At 42.9% G+C, this 26,109-nt stretch overlaps 1 protein-coding gene across 2 annotated transcripts in view; it reads left to right on the top strand.

Moving 5' to 3' along the window:
• The first annotated feature begins 1,369 nt into the window (after positions 1-1,369).
• Positions 1,370-26,109, top strand: part of sh3rf1 (SH3 domain containing ring finger 1) — a 189,553-nt gene continuing 164,813 nt past the window's right edge. For both annotated transcript variants that reach the window (XM_072257630.1, XM_072257632.1), the window contains exons 1-2: positions 1,370-1,569; positions 5,323-5,875. In XM_072257630.1, coding sequence (XP_072113731.1) covers positions 5,480-5,875 — 396 coding nt within the window. In that variant the 5' untranslated portion in view covers positions 1,370-1,569; positions 5,323-5,479. The remainder of the gene's footprint in view (positions 1,570-5,322; positions 5,876-26,109) is intronic.

The raw sequence follows: 26,109 nt of genomic DNA, 5'->3' as shown, positions 1-26,109 counted from the left end.
GGGGTTCCCAAACTTTTGCATGGTGCTCCTTTCCTTTTTTCCCCACTCTAAAATGGTACAAAACAAAAATAATACACTAATTTTGCTTAAAATGTTGAAAAGAATCTTTAACTTTATGACTTTTGGTGATCAGTTCATCTTCAACTCACTTAACTATCCACAGTAACAGAACTTTTGACTGGGGTGTCCAAACTTTTGCATGCCACTGTAATTAGACAAACTGCAATTACAAAAATCTTCATAATTGTAAATATTAATATTAAGAATATGAGTTGCAGAGTCCTTGAAAATGACTCTTCCATTGGTGGAAGAGCTCAGAGTTAATATGAGTGAAGTTATCCATGTTGGTTCAGGAGCCCGATCATGAAAGATTAATAACTGTTCCTGAAGACATCAGGCTGTGTTGGGAACCTGGTATGAAATTCCGCTGTTGCAGTGAGAAAACAGTGATCTCAGCATGTAGACTGGAGAGAATGTAGATGCTGGATATCTGGAGCAAGACAAAGATGATGATGGAGGAACTCAGCAGCATCTATGGAGGGAAATGGACAGTTGATTTTTTAGATCAAGGTCATTAACCTCCAGTGCCATGTGGAATGAGAAAGGAATGCCCATGAGGAATGGTTTTCGGTGCAGATTTTCACGAATGTTTGGGTGGGCGAAGTACTTACAGTCATGGAGTCACACATCATGAAACTGGCCTATGCTGACTTGTGGGGAAATTGGTGTGGACCATTGCTTAAATTCTTACAAAGTCTGTGGGACCTCCCTATTCACACTGCATTTTCAAAAACACATTGTCCTGATGACGGGACTTGGCCCGAATTGTCGACTGTTTATTGCTCTCCATCGATGCTGCCTGACCTACTGAATTCCTCCAGCATCTTGATTATGTGTTGCTTTCAAAGAGCTTTGACGAGTGTAAGAAAGATATTAAAAAAAGTCTTAAGTTTGATTTTGCAAAGTTCTACCACATATTCATATTTCTTCCTCTTTTTAAAACTAATTCATACTACTCACAATTATTTGGACGTGTACAGAAAATGTGTTATTTCTTTATGGATTCATAGATATAATTTACAATAATCACAGAGTCTGAAATAAAAAGTTATGACATGTTCAGAATATTCAAAGAGAAAGTAGAAGTGTTTTTTTAACTTTAAGAGCAACACATACAAAATGCCGGAGGAACGCAGCAGGTCAGGTAGCGGCTATGGAGAGGAATAAACAGTCGATGTTTCAGGTCGAGACCTTTCATCAGGACTTAAGATTTCTTAACATTAATAGACATACTATGCCGGTCATTCCTAGGGGCGCAGGCGCGGACATGGGCCGGCATTTTCGGAGAACGCAGGCGCAGTGCCTGGCTAGCGCGTCTGCGCATTGCTCTCCCTGGGCGGCCTGGCAACGGCGGCGGGTTGTGTTGGGCTGCGGGACCGAGTGTGTTGGGTCCGCTGCCCCTGTCAGCGCAGCGGACTCTCCCTCTCCAGCTGGTACCCTGGGCAGAGCAAGAGCGTGGCAGAGGACAATCCCAAGGGAGGAGGAGTCCAGTAGGAGAGGAGGCAGCGGGTGAGTGAGTGAGGGGGAGAGGGACATAGGCTGCGGGCGGAGGACAGGGGCCGAGCTGGATGGGAGATTTATTCCCACAACGTCCCCTTGAACACAACATTCCTCTCCTTACTATCACTACTCCATCCCTCATCAGCATGCACGCCTGTCCTTATTATCATAACCCTTTATCACTCCTTCCACCATCAGATCCATCTCTCTCGGTTTCCCATCACCCCTCCCCATCAGCCCCTCATCTCCCGTCCACTCCTCTCCCCATCCCACCCCGTCAGCCCCCCTTCTCCCCTCCCCTATCAGCCCCATCCCATCCCCTTCCCGCCCCCTCCCCTCCCCTCCCCGCCCCCTCCCCTCCCCCTCCCCTCCCCTCCCCTATCAACCCCATCCCATCCCCTTCCCGCCCCCTCCCCTATCAGCCCCATCCCCTCCCCATCACACCCCTCCCCCCATCACCCCCTCCCCATCCCCTCACAGTGCTGCCCATCCCCCTCATCAACCACCTCCCTCTCCCCATTATGCCCCTCCCCATCACACCCCCTCCCCCTCATCAACCACCTCCCCTCCCCATCACACCCCCTCCCCCTCATCAACCACCTCCCCCTCCCCATCACACCCTTCCCTCTCCCCCTTACACCCCTATCTATCACAGCCTCCCCCTTCCCCATCACCCCACCTCAATCAGTCACCATCTCTTTCACGACCTGTCTCTCCATTAGCGCTCCCTTCTACCCCCAACAGTGCCCCCTCTCTGCCTCCCCTTCATCTGTCCCAGTCAACACGCCCTACTCCACCACGACCTTCCTGGACCCCCTTTCGACCCTTCCTTTTCGGAATCCCTTGGCGCCTCCACTGCAGTATTTTTCGCAGTCTTTTCTTCCCTTCCCACCCTGGCTGTCTGGTATCACTTCTTCCCCACCTCCCCTGTTTCGTTATCAGCAGTAAATCACCCCAGTGTGCGAGTCCCTGGTGACTGAATGCATGTTGGCCCCCGCTCAGCTCTGCTCATCCACCGCTCTCGGAAGGAAAACACTGTGAAATACAATCGTGCTCTTCCCATGTTTAGTGCCAACTTTTAAATGTACGGTGACCTAAACGCGAATATTCAATTCGGAAAACGCGTATTCGTTCAAATCCCGAATTCCCACCCTAACCTTCCAACAAAAAGGTTAGTGGGGAATCATTTTTCCCCTGTAGCTAACCGCCTAACGCAAGTAATGTACATAGGATTTACGCAGTCGTATGCGCCCGAGGAGAATGAATTTTCCCTTAGGGGGCTTTCAATACATCATCACATCGTGATGTCGCCGGTATAATTACCAAATAACCGCTATAACTATTATGCAGTTATCGCCGAGTTTGCAAAAGTTGTATTTATGCTATGCAGGATTAAAACAATGTAAGAAATAAAGCTGTTGTGCTGTTGGAATCTCTTAACAGCTCGGGGCGGGGGCTTGTTTCGAACTCTAAAGTGCATAATTGACTATTGGCGTCATTGCTGTGGTTACGAAATAGATTCCCGGACCTCCGGACCTCCGGACCTCCTTAGAACCCGAGGGGAAGCAGACTGTTGGAATGCTTGAAATACTGTAGTATTGCACTGGAAACCACTCACACTAAGTTCCAACGTGTATACTTGTTTGAATAGTTACCTCTGTTTGTGCGCCTGTCACTGCATAATCTGACCAGCTAATTCCTCCAAACGGGGAATGACCGTTTGGCCCCTCTTAGAGTCATGGAGAACGAGAGACCGAAGCAGGCCCTTCAGCCCATCTCTCCCTGGTAGTATGTTGGAAGTATCGTTCTTCCTCAACCTGCCCCCTGCCTCCACTCAACTGTTACTTCTGTTAACTGAAACAGGGACAGTTCTGTTCTCTGGTAGACACTGTACAATGTGCTGACTTCCTCCAGTGGATTCTTGTTCCAGATTCCAGCATTTGTGTCTCTGTTTAACTTTTATTTGCTGAGCATTCATATTTTGTTTCTTTGGTTAAGTTTAGAAATATTGTGAATGGTGGAATACTTGCAACTATTTTAATGATATAAAAATATATTTTATACTTGCATCATGGCAGATTTTGATTCCTGATGCTGTATGTATGTACATTCTCCCTGTGACTGTGTGAATTTCCTCCCACGTTCCAAAGCTTAGGGTTAGTGACTTGCAGGCATGGTGACACTTGCAGGCTGCCCCCAGCACAATCCTCAGAATGTGTTGGTTGTTGATGCATTTCACTGTACATTTTGGTATATGTGGCAAATAAAGGGTGTCACGGTATCACAGCGGTTAGCACAACACTGCTATATAGCTCAGCATTTCAGAGTTCCATTTCAGCGCTGTCTGTAAGAAATTTATACATCCTTCCTGTGAGCACGTGGGTTTCATCCGGGTGCTCCGGTTTCCTCCCGCAGTCCAGAGGGTTAGTAGGTTAGCAGGTTAATTGGTCGCTGTAAATTGTCCCATGATTCGGCTGGTGTTCAATAGTTTTTTATTTCAAAATATACTTTATTCAAAAATAAATATATACAATAAACCATTCAATAACTTTTCATCCTTTACATACGTTTCCATTATAGTCAGTACATATCCGTATTTATAGCCACCCACGTGGCACTCCAGTAGTTCAGCTTAGCATATCACTGTTGAGGGGTATACTCCCTGCCCACTGACCCCTCCCACTCCCACAGGTGGAGAAACCTATACTGTGGTCCTTCCCCACCGGGCCCTTGCGGTGGCTGCACCGAGTTTCAGTGCGTCCCTCAGCACGTACTCCTGCAGCCGAGAATGTGCCAGTCGGCAGCATTCTCCCACGAACATCTCCATGTGCTGGTAGATCATCAAGTTTCGGGCCGACCAAAGAGCGTCTTTCACCGAGTTGATGATCTGCCAGCAGCACCGGATGTTGGTCTCCATGTGCGTCCCCGGGAACAGCCCATAGATCAGAGAGTCCTCTGTTACGCAGCTGCTGGGGATAAAACGTGACACTAGCCCGTCCATCCTCCTCCACACCCTCTTTGCGAACTGGCAGTGTGCAAAGGGGTGGGTCACAGACTCCTCCTCACTGCAGTCCTCCCGTGGGCAGTGGGGTGCGGAGACGACGTTCCAGGCGTATGGTGCAGCTCGTTGGGCTAGAAGGACCTGTTCTGTGCTGCATCTCTAAATAAATGAAGCTAACCTCCTTATTTATAAATTAAAGTGGGGGATATATTTTGTTCTTTTAAAAACAAAATTAATAATTATCGCCTTGATATAATTAGGCACTGCAAAGTCTGCAGATGCTAGAAATCCAAAGCAACACACACAAAATACTTGGATTTCCAGCATATGCAGATTTTCACCGGTTTGAAATACTGGAGGAACTCAGCAAGTCATCTGTGGAAATGAATAGTTGACATTTATTCATTTCCATGGATGCTGCCTGATCTGCTGAGTTCCTCCAGCATTTGTGTGTGTTGCTTACAATTATCTAGATGCATGGCATCCTAACAATTTTTTTATACTATTTCAGTACATATGACAGTAATAAACTAATACCAACAGGAATAACAAAGCAAAGTAACCAGTTTTTCCTCCCCGTTTACTGTCTGTTGGAGATTGGGCACTGCTGGGGGTATTTGCATATTGTATTTCAAGCTGATGCTGATGAAAATTGGACACTTTGTTTTCGTTCTTAAAGTTTGGAATTCATCCTTTAATGAATTGTGCATCTTGTACTAGCTCCAGTCTATTATTAAAGTTTTTTTTTTGTTGTCTTCCAGACTAGTTAATTGAAGGTTGACTTGAAGGGAATGGATGTGACGTGACTAAGCTCGGCTGGAAATCAGATTGCTAATCACTCAGAGACCTTTGTTGTGATGAGTTTCTCTCGTCGGAGGCCTGTCCCAAGTTGAAGGCTTGGAAAGACAAAGGGACGGGATGGATGAGTCCGTGTTGCTGGACTTGCTGGAGTGCCCTGTGTGCTTGGAGCGGCTGGACGCCACGGCCAAAGTGCTGCCGTGCCAGCACACATTCTGTCGGCGATGCCTGCAGGGGATCCTGAGCTCCAGGAGCGAATTGCGCTGCCCGGAATGCCGGACGTTGGTTGACTGTGGGGTCGATGAGCTCCCCACCAATATCCTGCTGGTTCGGTTGCTCGATGGCATCAAGCACCGGCCAAGGAGGTCCGGCAATAGTGGGCCGAATGGTAATAACTCTCTCAATGGTACCACCAGGGTACAAAGTAACGGAATCGTCTCCTCCGCAAATTGCAGCATTGCGTTGCGTGATCTTCAGAGCACCCATCGAGTGCAGGCACGTAGCCCCCCAGTCAGGGTAAGTGAAATGTACCTTCCAAGCCTTTTACCCAGTGAGAACGGCTAATACGAGGGGCCATAATTTTAAGTTGATTGGAGAAAGGCACTGTTCCCCTAAGCTATGCAGGTGTATGGCCGCACAGCAACTGAAATGCTTCTGCGACCATAAGCTTTGTTGTTGCGTAGCAGGAATTGGATGCATCTTAAAAAAAAAAGTTTAAGAGATGTGTAAGATTTTCCTTGTACTGTATTTCATTATACCTTTCAATTAATAAATATAGTAAAAAGTATGTGATTTTTTTTTCAATTTTCATTTTAAGTATTCTTAAGTTTGCATAATACAAAAAGCATTTAAAGTGCTGCACAGTTTTCAGGCCGTGTAAAAATGGTTGATCTGCGCAGCTTTATAAAGAAGTTGGAGGGAAAATTGGAGAAACACATGTCAGGTGTAGTCTTTTTACACAGAGGGTGGTGAGTACATGAAATGCGGTCTGGGGTGGTGGTGGTAGAGGCAAATACATTAGAGGCAGTTAAAATTCTTAGTGGATCCACATGGATGGATGAAAAATGGAGGGCTTTATGGGAAGGATGGGTTAGATTGTTGGAGTAAGTTAAAAGGTCAGCACAACATTGTGGACCGAAGGACCTTTACTGGGTTCTAGTGTTCTGTGATTTCTATGAATTCCAGGATACTGGAATGTGACTGCATTTGTTAAACTAACACATTTGGGGAAAAAAGTGATTGCTGTTTTTCCAATTTATTATTGTTTCTTTTGTTGTTTTAGAGTGTCCCTTGTAAACTTGTGCCACTTGCATATTGAGACAAATGTGGGAATGAAGAACAGACTTCTGTCAGCAGTTGTAGTCACTTTTGATTAAGAAAGTTTGCTTCAGATGGTTTGGGGATTGCTGGAGATTCTGGCAGCTTCTTTATTAATTTTGTTATCAGTTATTGTTGCTTGGGTGGGGGGTGGCGGGTGTGTGCCCTGAGATCTGGGCAACTTTAAGTTGGGATGCACACTGGTCATTTCACTACATGACTGAACTGCTGTGAGGTCCATTCACACCTGCTGACTCTTTACTACAATTCCTCCTACCTAGGAGAACACTTTGCATTTACACACTGATATGTGTAATTACTGGCTTGGAGAAGCTTAAAATTTAATTATCTTTGGAAAGTTTTGGCAGTTACTCATAATATCTGACCGTTTGCTTTAGCCACTGGTAGTTCAAATGTCCAAAGGATACCACATCAGAATCAGGTTTATTATCACTGAAATTTGTTGTTTTGCAGCAGTACAGTGCAAGGCATAAAAAAAATTACCAAAAGTTACAACAAGAAATAGATATTTCAACATTTAAGAGAAATTTGGATAGGAGGGATATGAAGGGCAATGGATGGGGTGCAGGTCAATGGGACTAGGCAGATTAATAGTTACTAGAAGTTATGATAATAAATATATTAAAATATTCAAAGTACATTTATATCGAAGTATGTATCCTATATACAACCCTGAGATTAATCTCTGTACAGGCAGCCACAAAACAAAGAAACCATTAAAAAAGAAAACTGTCAAACACTCAATGTGCATGCAAGCAACTGAAGTTCATGAAAGTGAGTCCTCAGCTGCGAAACCAGTCATCACTGCAGCTGATCTAGTAGCCCTTTAGTTGTGCAACTAAGGGCAAAAAAGGGAGTAAAATAGTGTGGTAGTGTTCATAGACTGTTCAGAAATCTGATGGTGGAGGAGAAGAGGCAGTTTCAAAAACATTGAGCGTCATCAGGCTCTTGTACTTCCTCCCTGGTGGTAATCATGAAAAGACTTGTGTTCTGGATGAACGACTCCACCTTCTAGAGGCATCGCGTTTTGAAGCTGCCCTCACTGCTGGGGAGGCTGGTGCCCATGATGGAGCTGACTGAGATTATAACCCTCATTGAACTGTGACTTGCTGATCTTTGAGAAATGGATGACTTTCCTGCTAAAGTTGCTGTTTTGAGTATGTTGGATTGTTGTAGGGTTATTCTAAATAAACTCTCCTCCCCCATATCCAAGACACAATGCAATTAATTTGAAGATTCTGCTGTTGTTTTTTTTCCTGTTTATCTTGCACAGAGAAATGTCATTTATAATTCAGCAAAACTATAACAAAATAAGCGCAGGAGATGTTCCTGATTTACTCTGTGCTAAATATTAATGTGTGTCTGTGGCATGAGCTGTCAGACTGTTAATGGTAGTCTGTTTAACCCCCTGGGAACTGTTCACAGTCTCATGTAAATGCCAAGGAGAACTTGTAACTAGCACGCTCCAGTATGAGGAGGTGATTTACTAAAGATGAGAGACACATTATTTGAGTGTTGCTGTGTTCAAATTGATGCCTACAGTTGCTGCATGTGTGAATCATTTTATTCAGAAGTTGCTGTTGCAGGAGGAATATTTCAACCATAATGCAGAGTGTAGACTGAAGCAGTGGACCCAGCCTTTCAGCTAAATTTTCAGACTTTTTTAGTGAAATGCCTCAAAGACATTGAACAGTTATTGTATCAACACCTGCTTGAGTGGACCTTAATCTGGATAAATATCTCCACCGTAAAACCAATCTGAACAAATTGATGCCCAGAGCTAGTATTCGTGGCCTCACTGCTACATGTGAAATTCAGATTTCCGGAAACATGGGACCACCCTATTGATTTGGCCAAGATAAAATGTTTAGTTTGAAGCTATACTGTTTTGTGATCCATTCATCCCAAAAGTCAAAGTACGTCGGAGTCACCATATGCTACTTTGAGATTCATTTTCTGGCAGATTTTCACAGGAAACTAATGAAATGTAATAGAATTTATGAAAACCTATACATAAACAAAGACTGACAAACAGCCAATTGTGCAAATAGATATAATGCTGAGAACGTGAGTTGTATAGGCCTTGAAAGTGAGTCTGTAGTTTGTAGAGTTAGTTCAGAGCTGAAATGCATGAAGTTTCGATGCTGTTTCAGGAGCCTGATGGTTGAAGAATAACTATTCTGGAATTTGGTGTTGAGACCCAAGGCTCCTGTACCTCCTGCCCAGTGGCCTGGATGATGGAGGTCCTGGATAATGGACCCTGCTTTCTTGTGGCAGTGCTGCGTGTAAATGTATTGAATGGTGCTGGGGGAGGGGGGGCTTTTGCACAGAGAAGTGTTTCCTAACACTTTACAATTTACTAGCACAGATCTAATTTTTCAAGTTATTTTTCTTAATCCTAATCTTCCTAAATATCAGAAACCTATCGGATATTGAAAGGCCTAGATAGAGAAGATGTGGAGAGGATGTTTCTTATAGTGGGGGAGCCTAGGATCGGAGGACACACCCTCAGAATAGATAGTCATCCATTTGGAACAGAGATGAGGAAGAATTTCTTTAGCCAGGGGGTGGTGAACCTGTTGAATTCATTGTCACAGGTGGCTGTGAAGGCCCAGACATTGGGTGTATTTAAAGCAGAGGTTGATAGGTTCTTGATTAATCAGGGCATTAGAGGGTATGGTGAGAAGGCAGGAAAATGGGATTGAGTTAATAAATCAGCCGTGATGGAATGGTGGAGCAGACTCGATGGGCAGAATGGCTTAATTCTTGCTTCTATGTCTTATGGTAGTATGGAAATAGATTTTCTTTATAATCCTGCCTTACGGAAGGTACGTGGAGCTGTTCACAGCTGTGGTCTAAACATGATTTATATTTCTGGAATATAAGTTCTGTCCTTTTGTATTATACTGCTCTGGATTTAAATCTGGCTCTCCATTGGGTGTTTAATGTTTTCCCGCACTTATCTACATTTTAATTATAATTTACACCTTTCCTATGACCGGGTGCTCTGGCTTCCTCCAGTCCAAGGGTATACCAGTTAGTAGGTTAATTGTCCTGTGATTAGGCTAGTGTTAAATAGGTGGGTTGCTGGGCCGGGAGGGACTGTTCTGCACTGTTTCTCTATACAGAAAATGTGTTTTTGCTTCCTCCCACCCCCCCCCCAAGTCTTTTTTAGGATGTCATTGTTTTAGTGTAAATGAAATGTAGGTTTACATTTATAAATTTGAGTTGAGAAATCACCATGGGCATAGTTGGGTAGTATCCTCTGTTTTTATAGTTTGAAAAGGAGTTTTAATTGACATTTTATTTGTCTGTTAAATATTATCTGAAAATTGTACAATTTTCAGACTGTAGTGTTTCCTTGTCAGAAGCTGAGCACTGAAGCAATGTCACTACTGAGAAATTCAGTCAGTGTCATGTGAAAGAGACCCACTGCCCCAAAACCCTGGAGTCAAAATCTTAGAATTGAATTTCTCTCTTTTTAATCTTTGCATTTTTCTCCCTCCCTCTGACTAGCTAATGAAATGGCAGGAGGAAATTGTTGACTGATTTGTGGTTAGTCATCTGTTTGAATGTTGCCTCTTTTCACAGTGTGCGGGTGTTTTTATATTTCAGAAGGGGCAGTGGATAGGAAATTTGAAACGTGCACTTGCAGAAAGGTCTACTATTAATACAGAACTACCCATCAAATGGACTATGGAAAAGTATGCTTGGTAATACTATGACTTGGGCAAGATCAGCATTGTGAGAGGGAATTTAAAGTTATCTTAGGTGTCCACAGTTTGTTTTTAAAAATCAGCAGTGTTTACCTTTTGGAAAATGTGATCTTTTGGAAAGAGTAGGCATGTTTCAACTGGAAATGTCAGCTGTCCATTTCCCTCCACAGGTGCTGCCTGACCGGCTGAGTTCCTCCAGTATCTTGTTTTCTTTTTGCTCAGGGGATGACATTTGGCATGGGCTGCGAGTATGACTTTCCGGAAATTTCATTTGAGTGCAATTACTGTCTTCTGGATGTCTGTCTGAACTGAAGTGAACATCTAGCGATTCAAAAAGTCCCATGCCGTTGCAGTTTCAAAGAGGAAGGCTGGGTAGTGAGTTGGAAAAATAATTGTGGCAGTTAAGTTCTTAGACTGAGGTTTCAGGACCACTATTTTAATTTGAAAATGGGCTCAAAAACCCACATACACTTATGTCGATATTCTAAACATCTGGGGCTGTAGAAACGATTGTCTCATGAATTTATATAATTAAACTGGTATATTGCTAGCAACAAAATTCTTGGTCTTGTTACTATAGTTACCAAACATGAAGTATTAGTGCAGTACATTTAACTGTTCTAAAATTAATGCAGCACAGAATCCCTTTGTGAATAATGTTGGCCTTTTAACCATCTGTACAGCAGTACACCTTGGAGCAAACAACCCCAAGACACTCTACAGTGATATTTCAGACAGCATTTGACCTGGAGCTCCTTTGGCAGTTACAGGTTGTTGATGGTAAATAAGGGAAGTCAGGGTTGCGCATGGTAGATTGACTAAAGATTAGCTTCGTACGGCACGTGTGCATCTAAACATCCAGTGAAATGCATCGTTGGCGTCAACGACCAACACAGTCCAAGGATTGTGCTGGATGCAACCTGCAAGCGTCACCGGACTTCTGGTGCCAACGTAGACTACGCCCACAACTTACTAGCTCCAACCTTCACCTATAGGAATGGGCTGGAGGAGGCTACAAAGATCGGGAGCTGATGGGTGGATTTGAAAACCAAATTTAGAATCGTAGGTGAGCTGGGGAGGACTGCACACCAGTCATGGGATCATTGAGTTAGGTGGAGCACTTGATGTTGGCTCACTTGTAGAGAATTCCATTCTACCGTGGATTAGATTAGATTTAGATTATGAGGACACTCAGTCCTCGTTTATTCCGTACACCTGTAATTTCTTCAGCCAAATATTTAAGCAGGTTTTGGGTCTCTGTGCACTGATTAACAGACAATTCATTTTGAACTCAAACCAGTGTGGGTAAAGGATCTGTGGAAACAAGAGACTGCAGATGCTGGAATCTGGAGCATGTAAAAGCTGCTGTAGAAACTCAGCAGGTTAGGCAGTATCTGGAGAAGGACATTTCGGGTTGAGACATTTCATCTGGACAGGAAATTTTTGCCCTCTAGTTATTGACCTGTCAACCTTGGGAAGCTATTTCCTCTTATTTACTCCATCTGAATGCAGGTAATTAGGACTGGCTTGACAGGTTGGTGTGTGTATGTAGAGTTTTAAATTCTAAGTATAAGGCGAGTATGTGATGAGGTGCTGGCCTAATGAGTGTTGGAATGCTCAAGTTAAGGGGTAACAAAGCCATAGATGAAGGTTTCAACAGCAAATTAATTGAGGTAGGAACAGAGACAATGTTATTGAAGTGAAAGGTAAGTATTTTGATTGATCGGTGGAATATTTTGGGGCACCATGGTAGTGTAGCAGTTAGCATGATGCTATTACAGCGAAGGGTGTTGGAGTTCAATTCAGGCGTCTTTAAGAAGTTTGTATGATCTTCCCCTGAGTGTGTGGATTTCGTCTGGGTGCTCCAGTTTCCTCCCACAGTCCAAAGGCATACCGATTAGTAGGTTGATTGGCCATTATTCAGTATATTGTACTTTCATTAGGCAAGTGTTAAATAGGTGGGTTGCTGTGTGGTGCCGCTTGTTGGGCCGGAAGGGCCTGTTCCACTCTGTATCTCTAAATAACTAACTTGTAATGTTTTTGGGCTTGAAACATTTGTAATTGTTACTCTTGCTGTACATAAAATTCTCAAGGTGAATCGAGGATACTGATGAGGCTACATATGATCCAAGGGTTGGGAAGTGAAAGCAATCTGATGCTGACCCACATGGATACAGTGGGCCAAATGGCCGCCTTTTGGTGTTCCTTTTTAAAGTTAAGGAAACAGTTGGAGTTCATTTCATTTCTGTGATCTTGTAAATTTAGATTTCTGATAGAGCTTGAGAATTTTCTGGGTAGTTGCAGTTTGTTTTCTTTGCTTTCTTCCCCCAACTCTATACTTATCATTTAGTAGAATAAGGTAAAAAGCTGAAAGTGCTGTAAATGCAGCAAGTTGGGAGTGTCCAGGGAAGGAGAAGGAGTTAATGACTCCAAGTCAATTTGATTTAATTACATTGAAATATAATGCTTCAATTCAAAAGCTAATAAATGTCACAGTTTATGGAGAAAGGGCAGGGGAACGATCCATGATGGAATGGGGCTGTAGACTTGATGGGCTGAATGGACTAATTCTGCTCCTATGTCTTGTGGTCTAAGTAGTAAACTTTTACAGCACAGAAACAGACAGCTTTGCATCTATGCCAACTACCAGCTTATCTATACTAATCCCTCTGGTCTCCACAAACTCCATATCCCTACATCTTATTCTGATGACTCTTAAACATTATTACAGTTCTCACTTCCGCCACTGCCTTCGTCAGCTCATTCCAGGTATTAACTATACTTTCTCTGAAATATTTACCTTTCAGATCCACTTTAAACCTCTGTTCTCACCTTAAACCTATGCCCTGAGTTTTAGGCACCCCTATCATAGGAAAGAAACTGGCTGTCTGCCCCACCTTTTGTCTCATAATTTTATGTTGCTGCCAGACTATCAGAATCAGGTTTATTGTCACTTGACATATGCAATGAAATTTGTTGTTTTGATGCTGAAGTACTACGCAATACATAAAATATACTATAAATTACAATAAGAAATTAAATTAAGTAAACAGTGTGAAAAGAAAGCAAAAATAATGAGGTATTGTTCATTGACCATTCAGAAATCTGATGGTGGAGAGAAAGAAGCTATTCCCAAAATGTTGCATGTGTGTCTTTAGGCTCCTGTACCACCTCTTGGATGGTAGTAATGAGAAGAGGCATGTCCTGGGTGATGGGGGTTCTTACTGATAAATAAGTAGTTTGCTTCCTGAAGTGGCAGGATTCCTTTGGCATCTCAGCTGACACTTGGCCTCAGCTTCATCTGGTACTGATCTCGGTGCCAGTATGCATCACCACACAGTGACAAAGGAACTCTCTCTCCTGAATCCCTTCCCCCACCCTGATAAGATCTGAGAGTAAGTTGCGAACAAAATCTGTGTTCCTGCCACAGTTCAGCTCAGACCAGGGTTTGAAACTGGACCCCTACTTAACTACAGAGAAATCTATTCATTCAGACAGTCCTGTAAGTTGGAGTAACTTCTGAGACTTCATTCATGAGAGTGAATACCTGTTTGTTTTAGTCTGAGTTGAGCATCTCCTGATAACCAGGTTGGCTGACTGAGTTTGAAACTGATGCATCCACATATTTTTGCAGCAATCACTGCATGACTATGCAGTATCTAAAGACACACTAATCTAATAGAACCAGTCCATGCTTTCAGGTAGCAGACTTGCTTACGTGCATTGTACAACGTATGACTGTTTGGAGGAGCATACAGCTATTTCAATCAGCCATGAGTCAGTTGTGCAAATAACTTTATTACCAAGGGCAGTAGTTATTGTTCATGGGTAAAGCACAGACCTTGGTTCCTTATTGCATAAACAGTGGAAGTGGAAATATTGAGTTGTATAAATAATCCCCTACAGGATGAATGACTAGGCTGAATGAAGCCAGAGAAAGGAGTCTTTTAAAATACATGGGGCACTTACGATTTTAGTTTCTGTAGCTCTTTTGTTTTGGCTTCACGTTTGAGAATTGGTCTTTGAAGCTTGAAATTTTGCGCTCCTTCAAAACACAGCCAGGAATTTTCTTCCACAGCATTCATGGATCCAGCGCTTTGACTGCACGCGAGATTTCTTTTCAGCTCACCTTTTTGCTGTGCTGTGTAAGTAACAGGACGGGAGCCAAAGTGAAATGGGACCATCTAAAAAGGTACTAGCCATTTCAGGTAGAAGCATGAACTAGTATAAGACGGGAGCAGAATTAGTGCATTTGCACTGACATTGGGGCATTTAAGAAGCTTTTGAAAGGCACTTGGATGATAGAAAAATGGAGAGTTATGTAAGGGGGAAGGGTTAGTTTGAACTCAGAGTAAGTAAAAAGGCAAGCTCAATATTGTGGACTAAAGGGATTGTAGTGTGTGTAATGTTCTATGTTCTTGCAGAACAGTTCTGCCATCCAGAAATCTGCCTGGTAAATCCTTGCTGTACTCTCTGTATTTCAAACAGAGGAAGAGGAAGGGGGTGCACAGTAGCGTAGCGGTCAGCATAAAGCTATTACAGCTCAGGACATCGGAGCATGGGGTTCAATTCTAATGCTGTCTGTACGTCCTCCCCATGAGCTCTTGAGTTTTCTCCAGATGCTCCAGTTTTCTCCCACATTCCAAAGATGTACCGGTTAATAGGTTAATTAGTCATTGTAAATTGTCCTGTGATTAGGTTAGGATTAAATAGGTGGGTTGCTGGGTGGTGCAGCTTGTTGGGCCGGAAGGGCCTGTTCTGTGCTGTATCTCTTAAAAAAAATAATTAAAATTTGCCCATTGAGTCTGCTCTGCTATAGTTGCCGTAACACGTAGTTAAATCACCTGATCCATACTCAGATAATTGGTAACTTGAAATGAGAGAAAAACACAATTAGTGTTTTTCTTCCGGTGCAGTTGTTTGAGGCTACCTGTCTGTTAGGTATCCTGGTCTGAGCAAATAATAGTCATGCAGCGTGGAATGGTTCCTTCAGATCACTCTGTCCACACTGATCCTGTTTGATGGTATTCTTCTCAGCCACACAAAGTACATATTTGTCTCATTTATGTGCATGTCATTATTCTCTAAACAATGGCAACAGTTTCTGCATAATGTTTCTACATAAATAGGTAACCATTTCTACAAGCAGCATTCACCAGTGTTGTGGATGATAGATCTATACTCGATCTCTTCCTTTGAAACAGGCGAGCACCATCTTTGGGTTCCTCCAATTCACAATCTATAAACCACACCTTGCCTTTATAGTACTCCAAATTCTGTAGAATATTGCTGGTGCACTTAAAGAGGGGAAAAAATTGACACTGAGTTATGGGGAAAAATTCTGTTTTTTTTTTGGTGCATGTTAAAGTTGGATCTTGGACTGAGAGGATTTAGGTCAAAGCAATTGAATGTATGTGTACAGATATGGAATTGAACAATTAATACTTGTGATTGGCAGGGTGGGGATATCGAGACCAAGGACTAAAAAAATTATAGAGATAAGGAAAGGTGATTCCATGGGATGAGAACTTTAAATTGGAGGTGGTTCGTAACCAGGAATTGCTGTACAGTTTGTCCAAGCACACATTATCTCTCAGAAATTACATGTCCAGCAAAGAATCCATTAGTCCTGTCATCTCTAGCTGGGAACTATACAGTATACTTGCCTGCCGATTCTATGTAATGCTTCATATTCTTTATTTCCCAAGAATTTCATCCATTCCCCTTGAACACCACTGTTGAATGTGCTTCCATTACTCTTTGAGGTTTTGGTTCAGATTAGCCTCCATATTTCCCCTCTTTTTCCTGAGTCAGTTACCATAACCTTACTGTTCACTTGGTTCCCTATCATGTATTAGAATCGTGTCAAAGTATGCTGTCATTTAGTGATAGCAGCTATATTATACAGCAGTAGAACAAAATTTGTTGCTTGATTAGCATCTATACTGTGATTTATGGAATGAAGAAATTAGCAGTGTTCAGTGCTGTAATTCTGTCACAATAGCAAGCTTGATTTGGGTTATTCATACACCCAAGGTTTGCCCCATTCTTGGATTCTCACCCAAGACAGGTTGTCAGTGTAATTTGTAGAATAGTCATGATGTTACATTGACTTTGGTCATTCTGATCTCAGCTAAAGAACATGACCAAAGTAGCAATCTTCAGGTCTTTGATGGGTAAGTGGCAATGACATTATTTCCCTGTACCATATTTTGTACACACACGTGTGGTATTTAAAATTTCCACCAAGGTGATGGGGGAGTCTTTTGTTTTCTCTTTTGTTTTGTTGGTAGGTATATCGGTTGTGACAAATGCAATCAGAGAACAAGATATAATTAATTACTCTGTTCTACCAATCTCAGGTCATGTGGTTTCAGCGTAGCATTGAGCCTCAAATGTTCTTGGACTTTGACTTTTTGGGGCCTCAGTTCATTAGTAGGTGGGAATTAGCACCTCCCCTTAAACAATCATCCATAGGTGAGTTCTAGAAAGCTCTTTGAAAATAAACACTACATGCATCATGCCTCTCACCTTACCCCGCCACCTGAGAATCAGATAGACAGTGCTTACTTTCCTCTCACCAATTGCATTACTATAATTGTACTGAGATAAGATGCCACTGTAATCCTTTATAAAACTATTATAGACAGGTGTATTCAGATGCACTTTGATACTGAATTCCTTTGCAGAGTAATAGAAATATTATCATCTTGTTGAGTTTATTGCCAGATGTACAAGTGCAATGGAAAACTTACAGCAGCATCTCAGGCACATCACATCATATAAGCAGCATTCACAAGCAAACATAAATTGTAACGATTTTTACAAGGAAGCGCAGCGCACTAGTAGAACAAAATATCAAGTTCATTTCAGTGCAAAGTGATGAATGTGGTGGTATTATAGTGATTAGGCTTGTTCCAGTTGGTTCAGGAGCCAAATGGTTGAAGGGAAGTAGCTGTTCTTGGACCTGATGGAGTGGGGCTTCAATCTTCTGTACCTCCTGCCAGATGGTGGCTGTGAGAAGATGGCATGGGCTGGACGACAGGGATCTTTGGTGGTAGGTGTTGCCTTCTTGAGGCAGTGCTTCCTGTAGATACCACTGATGGTGGGGAGGGATGTATTACAGGCCAATACACATGGAAGCTGTGATTTTGTCACTGCATGGAATAGTTAATCAAACACAATATGAATAGATCAAGCCTGGAATGCAACAGAAGAGAGAAATGGATTCTGGACCAGAAGTGAACTTGAGAGCAGGGTGTAATCTGGTGTCAAAGATGATTAAAAATTGATTTGAAATAGATTAATTTGACTTGTTTTAGATCCCATTTGGGAAGTTGCAGCCAGAAAGTTTTGAGGGATTACCTGTTTTCCTTGCTTGTTCCCTTATTGACAAATATTGTTTATTGTGAATAAATTGGCCATTACTAAATGGAAAACATCTCCAGTAAGGATTAGTCACTAAGAATGGCAGATGCATCTGAGCATATCAAATGAAAGAGTGCTGGTAAAAGGAATGTGTTTTTTTAAACAGTTATTACATCAGCAACACACATCAAAGTTGCTGGTGAACGCAGCAGGCCAGGCAGCATCTCTAGGAAGAGGTGCAGTCGACGTTTCAGGCCGAGACCCTTCATCAGGACCAACTGAAGGAAGAGTGAGTAAGGGATTTGAAAGTTGGAGGGGGAGGGGGAGATCCAAAATGATAGGAGAAGACAGGAGGGGGGGAGGGATGGAGCCAAGAGCTGGACAGGTGATTGGCAAAAGGGGATACGAGAGGATCATGGGACAGGAGGTCCGGGAAGAAAGACAAGGGGGGGGGAAGGGGGGACCCAGAGGATGGGCAAGAGGTATATTCAGAGGGACAGAGGGAGAAAAAGGAGAGTGAGAGAAAGAATGTGTGCATAAAAATAAGTAACAGAAGGGGTATGAGGGGGAGGTGGGGCCTAGCGGAAGTTAGAGAAGTCGATGTTCATGCCATCAGGTTGGAGGCTACCCAGAAGGAATATAAGGTGTTGTTCCTCCAACCTGAGTGTGGCTTCATCTTTACAGTAGAGGAGGCCGTGGATAGACATGTCAGAATGGGAATGGGATGTGGAATTAAAATGTATGGCCACTGGGAGATCCTGCTTTCTCTGACGGACAGAGCGTAGATGTTCAGCAAAGCGGTCTCCCAGTCTGCGTCAGATCTCGCCAATATATAAAAGGCCACATCGGGAGCACCGGACGCAGTATATCACCCCAGTCGACTCACAGGTGAAGTGTTGCCTCACCTGGAAGGACTGTTTGGGGCCCTGAATGGTGGTAAGGGAGGAAGTGTAAGGGCATGTGTAGCACTTGTTCCGTTTACACGGATAAGTGCCAGTAGGGAGATCAGTGGGGAGGGATGGGGGGGACGAATGGACAAGGGAGTTGTGTAGGGAGTGATCCCTGCGGAATGCAGAGAGAGGTGGGGAGGGAAAGATGTGCTTAGTGGTGGGATCCCGTTGGAGGTGGCGGAAGTTACGGAGAATAATATGTTGGACCCGGAGGCTGGTGGGGTGGTAGGTGAGGACCAGGGGAACCCTATTCCTAGTGGGGTGGCGGGAGGATGGCGTGAGAGCAGATGTACGTGAAATGGGGGAGATGCGTTTAAGAGCAGAGTTGATAGTGGAGGAAGGGAAGCCCCTTTCTTTAAAAAAGGAAGACATCTCCCTCGTCCTAAAATGAAAAGCCTCATCCTGAGAGCAGATGCGGCGGAGACGGAGGAATTGCGAGAAGGGGATGGCGTTTTTGCAAGAGACAGGGTGAGAAGAGGAATAGTCCAGATAGCTGTGAGAGTCAGTAGGCTTATAGTAGACATCAGTGGATAAGCTGTCTCCAGAGACAGAGACAGAAAGATCTAGAAAGGGGAGGGAGGTGTTGGAAATGGACCAGGTAAACTTGAGAGCAGGGTGAAAGTTGGAGGCAAAGTTAATAAAGTCAACGAGTTCTGCATGCGTACAGGAAGCAGCGCCAATGCAGTCGTCGATGTAGCGAAGGAAAAGTGGGGGACAGATACCAGAGTAGGCACGGAACATGGATTGTTCCACAAACCCAACAAAAAGGCAGGCATAGCTAGGACTCATACGGGTGCCCATAGCTACACCTTTAGTTTGGAGGAAGTGGGAGGAGCCAAAGGAAAAATTATTAAGAGTAAGGACTAATTCCGCTAGGCGGAGCAGAGTGGTGGTAGAGGGGAACTGATTAGGTCTGGAAAGGCTTGGTAGCCTCCAACCTGATGGCATGAACATCGACTTCTCTAACTTCTGCTAGGCCCCACCTCCCCCTCGTACCCCTTCTGTTACTTATTTTTATGCACACATTCTTTCTCTCACTCTCCTTTTTCTCCCTCTGTCCCTCTGAATATACCTCTTGCCCATCCTCTGGGTCCCCCCCCCCCCCCGTCTTTCTTCCCGGACCTCCTGTCCCATGATCCTCTCGTATCCCCTTTTGCCAATCACCTGTCCAGCTCTTGGCTCCATCCCTCCCCCCCTCCTGTCTTCTCCTATCATTTTGGATCTCCCCCTCCCCCTCCAACTTTCAAATCCCTTACTCACTCTTCCTTCAGTTAGTCCTGATGAAGGGTCTTGGCCTGAAACGTCGACTGCACCTCTTCCTAGAGATGCTGCCTGGCCTGCTGCATTCACCAGCAACTTTGATGTGTGTTGCTTGAATTTCCAGCATCTGTAGAATTCCTGTTTATTACATCAGCAATGGTGTTTTCCAGGTTAAGACTTGCTCAGACTTCTCTATCCATGTACATACCCATGCTCTCTCTCTCTTTCTTGTTTTGCTCACTGCCTCTCACTTGCGCATTTTCTCCCAACCCCCATGTCCTCTCCTCTTCCCCACCTGCAGACCCTCCCCTTCCCCCACTCCACCATATCACCTCTTCTTTCCTCACCCTCTCCTGCTCCCTCTCCTCCTCTCTCTTCCCCCCTCGCTCTCCACCCCCACCTCTCTCCCCCCCAAGTAAATATAAGCTTTGCACTGAGTGACTCCACTGGTTTGGTATGACTAGTTTCATTGAAACCAGTCTCTGCTTAATATCCTAAGCCCTGATAAAACACTTAAAATGAGTAAGCTGAGGTTAATGAGAGGAAGAAACATAGAATTACTCAAGGACTTTTTTTTCCCCTGGCACAGCAAAAGTTCCTGCAGTGATTAAACACCTCAAGAAAAGCCACTGTTGAAGCAGCTGGTGTCACAGCAGTAAGCAAAGACAAATTGCCTCCTTTAATCTGTGGTGTAAATGGAACACCATTTGTTTCTCGGCATGGTTACTTCAGATACCTTCTGGCTTGATTTCACTGATGGCCCATTGGCATCATAGTGACAAAACTTACATTTATTTCAAGTTACAGCTCGTGATATTAGGATAAAAAGAGCGATTGAAGATTAGACCATATCACCTAGGAGTTCCATCAAGCCTGCTCCACCTTTCCATCATGGCTGATATATAATCCTTCTCAACCCCATTCTCCTGCCTTCTCCCCATAACCTTTGACACTCTTACTAATCAAGAACCTATCAACCTCTGCTTTAAATATACTCAATGACTTAGCCTCCAAAGCATTTGGCAATGAATTCCACAGATTTACCACCCTCTGTTTAAAGAAGTTCCTCCTCATCACTGTTCTAAATGGACATCCTTCCTTGTATTCTGGGTCTGTGCCCTCTAGTCCTAGACTCCCCCACTATAGGAAACATCCTCTCCATGTCCACTCTATCTAGATCTTTCAACATTTGAAAAGTTTCTATGAGATCCCCCTCGTTCTTCAAAACTCCAGTGAGTACAGGCCCATAGCTACACAAACAAAGGGTAGGGAGTTCAGGAAAGGAGTATGACTTTTAGACCTAGTGGTGGATGTGCAGAAAAGGGTGGAATGTGAAAAGGCTCTTGGTCTCCTCTCCAATACGTCGTTTTGTGGTTGACATCCGAAATTTGATACTACTGCTGTGAAGTACCACAGGATGTTTAATTCGGTTGAATATACAAATGAAGCATAGTGGTGATTAGCAATCTCGACTTGTAGTGGCCATTTTTGCATGGTCAAATGTCACAGGCAATTGTAGTTGGTTGAAGATGTTATTTTGAAGAGGTAAGCTGGCAGTTTGAAATGTTGCTTCTGCTCATCCTGTACATGCCTAGATTCAAATAATGGGTTTACAAGTTTATCAGTGCAGATACTTGGATCATTTCCTGTAGTAGTCAGGATTCTGATTAAGCAATCTTAATCTATTGAACATGACACAGTTTAAGACAAAGGACTCTTTTTAGTTCTGGTGCATAGGTGCTAAGATTGGTTCATAAAAACTTTGGCTGAAAGGTTTGTTGTATAAATGTGTAAATATACACTCAATGGCCACTTTATTAGGTACAGGAGTGGAACCTGGTGTGGTCTGCTGCTGTAGCCCATCTCCTTCATTGTGTTGTGCTTTCAGAGATGGTCTTCTGCACCCCACTGTTGTAATGTGTGTTTACTTCATTTGCTGTCACCTTCCTGTCAGTTTGAAGCAGTCCGGCCATTCTCCTCTGAACTCACTCATTAACAAGGCGTTTAGGCCACAGAATTGCTGCACAGAATTGTCTGTAAGTTTTTATGCATTGAGTTACTGCCACATGAGTGGCTGATTGGATAGTTGGACTATTGAGCAGATGTACAGGTGTGCCTGATAAAGAGATCACTGAGTGTATACGCTAAAGTGCCAGTAGTGTATTTGTAGTTTTCCTCGTCTGCTAAATTGTATTTGTTGTAATAAGAATTTCTATTTCCATGGTAAAATATAAGCAAATATGTATTTCGCAGGAGTCTTTTGAAAGTTTCAATTTTCTTATTGTATAACCCTTGCCCAATGAACTTAGAACTTTAACTGAAGGAAGAGCCTGACGAAGGGTCTCGGCCTGAAACGTCGACTGTACCTCTTCCTAGAGATGCTGCCTGGCCTGCTGCGTTCACCAGAAAACAGACAGCATGGTATGGTAGCGTCATGATTAACTGAATGCTATTACAGTGCCAGTGACCCTGGTTCATTTCCTGCATTGTCTGTAAAGAATTTGTATATTCACCCTGTGACCGTGTATGTTTCCTCCAAGTGCTCCAGTTTTCTCCCACAGTCCAAAAATGTCTGGGTAGGTAGGTTAATTGGTCACGTGGATGTAATGCGGAGTGGGTTCATTGGGATGTAAGGGCCTGTTACTGTGCTGTATCTCTAAATAAGGTCATGAACAATATCAGCTTGGTTTGAAACATAATCAATAAAAGATGATGGATACTGCTGCCCAATAACATCTCTTCTCAATAGCTTGAGAGAAGTTATGAAATTATTCATAATACACAGCCAAGCATCACTACACCTACCTGGAAGGGTGGCTGTGATACTCAGATGTTCAGTAGTACTTAATGGTGATGTGCGGTTTTCAATTACATACACTCAGCGGCCACTTTATTAGGTCCAGGAGAGGAATCTGATGTGGTCTCCTGCTGTAGCCCATCCACTTCAAGGTTTGAAGTGCTGTTCGTTCAGAGATGTTCATCTGCACACCTCTGTTGTATTGTGTGGTTATTTGAGTTACCATTGCCTTTCTTTTGACCTCTCCCATTAACAAGCCATTTTTGCCCACAGAACTGCCACTCGCTGGATGTCTTTTGTTTATTGCACCATTCTAGGTACGTTGTAGAGACTTTTGTGAGTGAAAATCCTAGGAGATTAGCAGTTTCTTAGATATTCAAACCAACCTGTCAGGGCATCAACAATATTTCCATGTCAGAATCACTTAGATCACATTTCTCCCCCGTTCTGATGTTTGGTCTGAACCACAACTGAACCTCTTGTCTGTATCTTGTTTTACCGCGGTTGTACTGAACCTCTTGACCGTGTCTGTATGCTTTCATGCATTGAGTTGCTTCCATATGATTGACTGATTGAATATTTGCATTAACAAGCAGGTGTACAGGTATACCTAAGAAAGTGGCCACTAAGTATAAATGTTCTGCATTCTTGGCTTGGCCTCCATTCTGTTATGTGGAAAGCAAGTATCAAAGGCCTTTAGCCCTAAATCTTAACCCCTTATGTACTGTGAGCAGCAGGATTTCCTCCATGTTGCATCAAGATAACTGCAGTACAATGCAAGGCAATATAATCCTATCAGCTGCATATTAGAGTTTAGTCCTTTTTAACTGAGTGATGCTAATGCTGTATTTAAAAAAACAACTTAACACCAAGCTTTTGAGTTTCAGTTAGATATCTCATGGTAGCATTTGCCTGGTAATTGCTTCTCTGAAGCAGCATGGAATGTTTTATTGTATTAAAGGTGCAAGTTGTAAATTTTAATGAATCCATTACAGTTGGTTAGTTGTCTGCACTTTACAAGAGCAGTCTACTTTTCATGAAGCTATGTAGGGTCCAACTCTCTATTAGCCCTGGGGCACTGAAATGATTGGTTTCTCTATGAGCAGTTAACAGAGAAACAAGTGGTTATGTTGGTGGCTTCAAACCTCAAGTCTGCTGTGTTACTATGAGTAACAAAAATTAAGAACTTCTCACTGCAGATGAGGCTTGTGTATTTATACATTGTAGGGGATTGGAAGCATTTAAAAAAAATTAAAGGCTCAATTCTTTGCATATTCAGTACATTACAAAACCTTTCACAATTCATGAAGTACTTAAAATCATGTTAAAATATAGTACTACAGCTAAATATGCACAGAAATAATCAATTGTTTGTTCATATTGAGACTGATTGAGGAATAAGCATTGACTTGAACTCAGCTGCTTTGAAATAAAGCTAACCAATCCATCAACACAGTCTCACTATTTTTGTTCTGTATTTGGACAACTTATTTAATTTTTATGTATATTTCTTACTGCAATTTATAGTTTTTATAATGCTCTGTCCTGCGGCAAAACAACAAATTTCATGACGTTAGTGATATTAAATCTGATTCTGATAATATTCCACCTATTAAGTGCCTCAACAGCGTAGCAGTTCCTTAGAAAATAAGAGCTCAACCCTTCAAATTTGCTCCAGCATTTAATATGGCCACAGTATATTTACCTTAAGCCTCATCTCTCTTCTGTGCCAATTCTCAAAGCCCTCAGTTTCCATTCACAAACAAGAAAAAATCTGCAGATGCTAGAAATCCAAGCAACACACACAAAATGCTGGAGGAACTCAGCAGGCCAGGCAACATCTAGGAAAAGAGTACAGTTGATGTTTCAGGCCAAAACCCTTGGCTTCAGCCTGAAATATCAATTGTACTCTTTTCCTAGATGGTGCCTGGCCTGCTGAGTTCCTCCAGCATTTTGTGTGTGTGGCCCTCAGTTTCCAGATCTTTTACTTCCTCTTAAAATGCCTCTGATGATCCACGATCCTCTGGGATGCATAATTCCCAAGGTTCACCACCTTCTGCACGTCGTTTGCACATTCAGCTAATGGCACATGAGCTACTGCTGGTCAAGAATGCTGCCCCTTAAGCAACGGTTGGCATCTATGAAAGGACAAATCCCTGGCTCCTGTACCTTCTAGTGTGGACACTGGATCAGTACTGGTAAATGAAAGCAAAGGTTAACCCTAGGTTTGTGTATGTGTAGCATTAATTAGAGGGAAGAGATGCAGGCAATGGACCTCCTAAGAATCGATCTACCAGTGTAGAAAGAGGAAGTGTTTTAAATATTTATAACATCTGCATCGGCTGTTGCAGACACTAGTACTTAAAGGAATTTACTTACATACCTGTTTAAAAGGCTAATTATTTCCTTGTTCAGTTCACTAAATGACATGCAAGTCAAGTGATGAGTGGTGCATTCTCTGCCTCTTCACGTGGAATGTCCCTTCTCTATTTGCCTCAGATTACACTTCTGAGGATGACTTGCTTTTGAGCTTCCTATTATATTTTCTGCTGTTTTTTCAAAGTTCAAAGTAAATTTCTTATCTTAGTACATATATGTCACCATACATTATCCTGAGATTTATTTTCTTGCGGGAATTCACAGTAAGTACAAAGAAACACAATGAAATCGATGAAAGAATGCACCCAAGAAGATGGACAAACGACCAATGTGCAAAAGACAACAAACTGCAAACACAGAAAGAAGAAGTATTAATAATAAATAAGCAATAAATATCGAAAACATGAGATGAAGAGCCCTTGAACGTGAGCTCATAGGTTGTTGGAACAGTTCCATGATGGGGTGAGTGAAGTTATCCCCTGTGGTTTAAGAGCCTTATGGTTGAAGGTAGTGACTGTTCCTGAACCTGGTGGTGTGGGTCCCGAGGCTCCTGTATCTTCTCCCTGATGGCAGTAGTGAGAAGAGAGCATGGTCTGGATGGTTGGGGTCCCTGATGATGGATGCTGCTTTCCTGCAACAGTGCTCAATGTAAATGTGTTTTACCCTTGACGAACTGGCCACTAATTTTGTAGGATTTTCCATTCAGAAGTTTTGGTGTTTCCATACCAGACTGATGCAACCAGTCAATATACATTTTACTATACATCTACAGAAGTTTATCAAAGTTTTGGATATCATGCTGAATCTTTGCAATCTCCTAAGAAAGTAGAGGCACTGCCATGCTTTCTTGATGATGGCACTTGCATGTCGTGCCCAGGGCATATCCCCTGAAATGAAAACACTGAGGAATTTAAAGTTACTGACCCTTTCCACGTCTGATCC

This window comes from Mobula birostris, chromosome 5 (assembly GCF_030028105.1).
Source record: "Mobula birostris isolate sMobBir1 chromosome 5, sMobBir1.hap1, whole genome shotgun sequence".
Classification (NCBI taxonomy): Eukaryota; Metazoa; Chordata; class Chondrichthyes; order Myliobatiformes; family Myliobatidae; genus Mobula; species Mobula birostris.
Note: the sequence above shows the minus strand (reverse complement) of the source record. Positions and strands in the feature narration are given on the sequence as shown.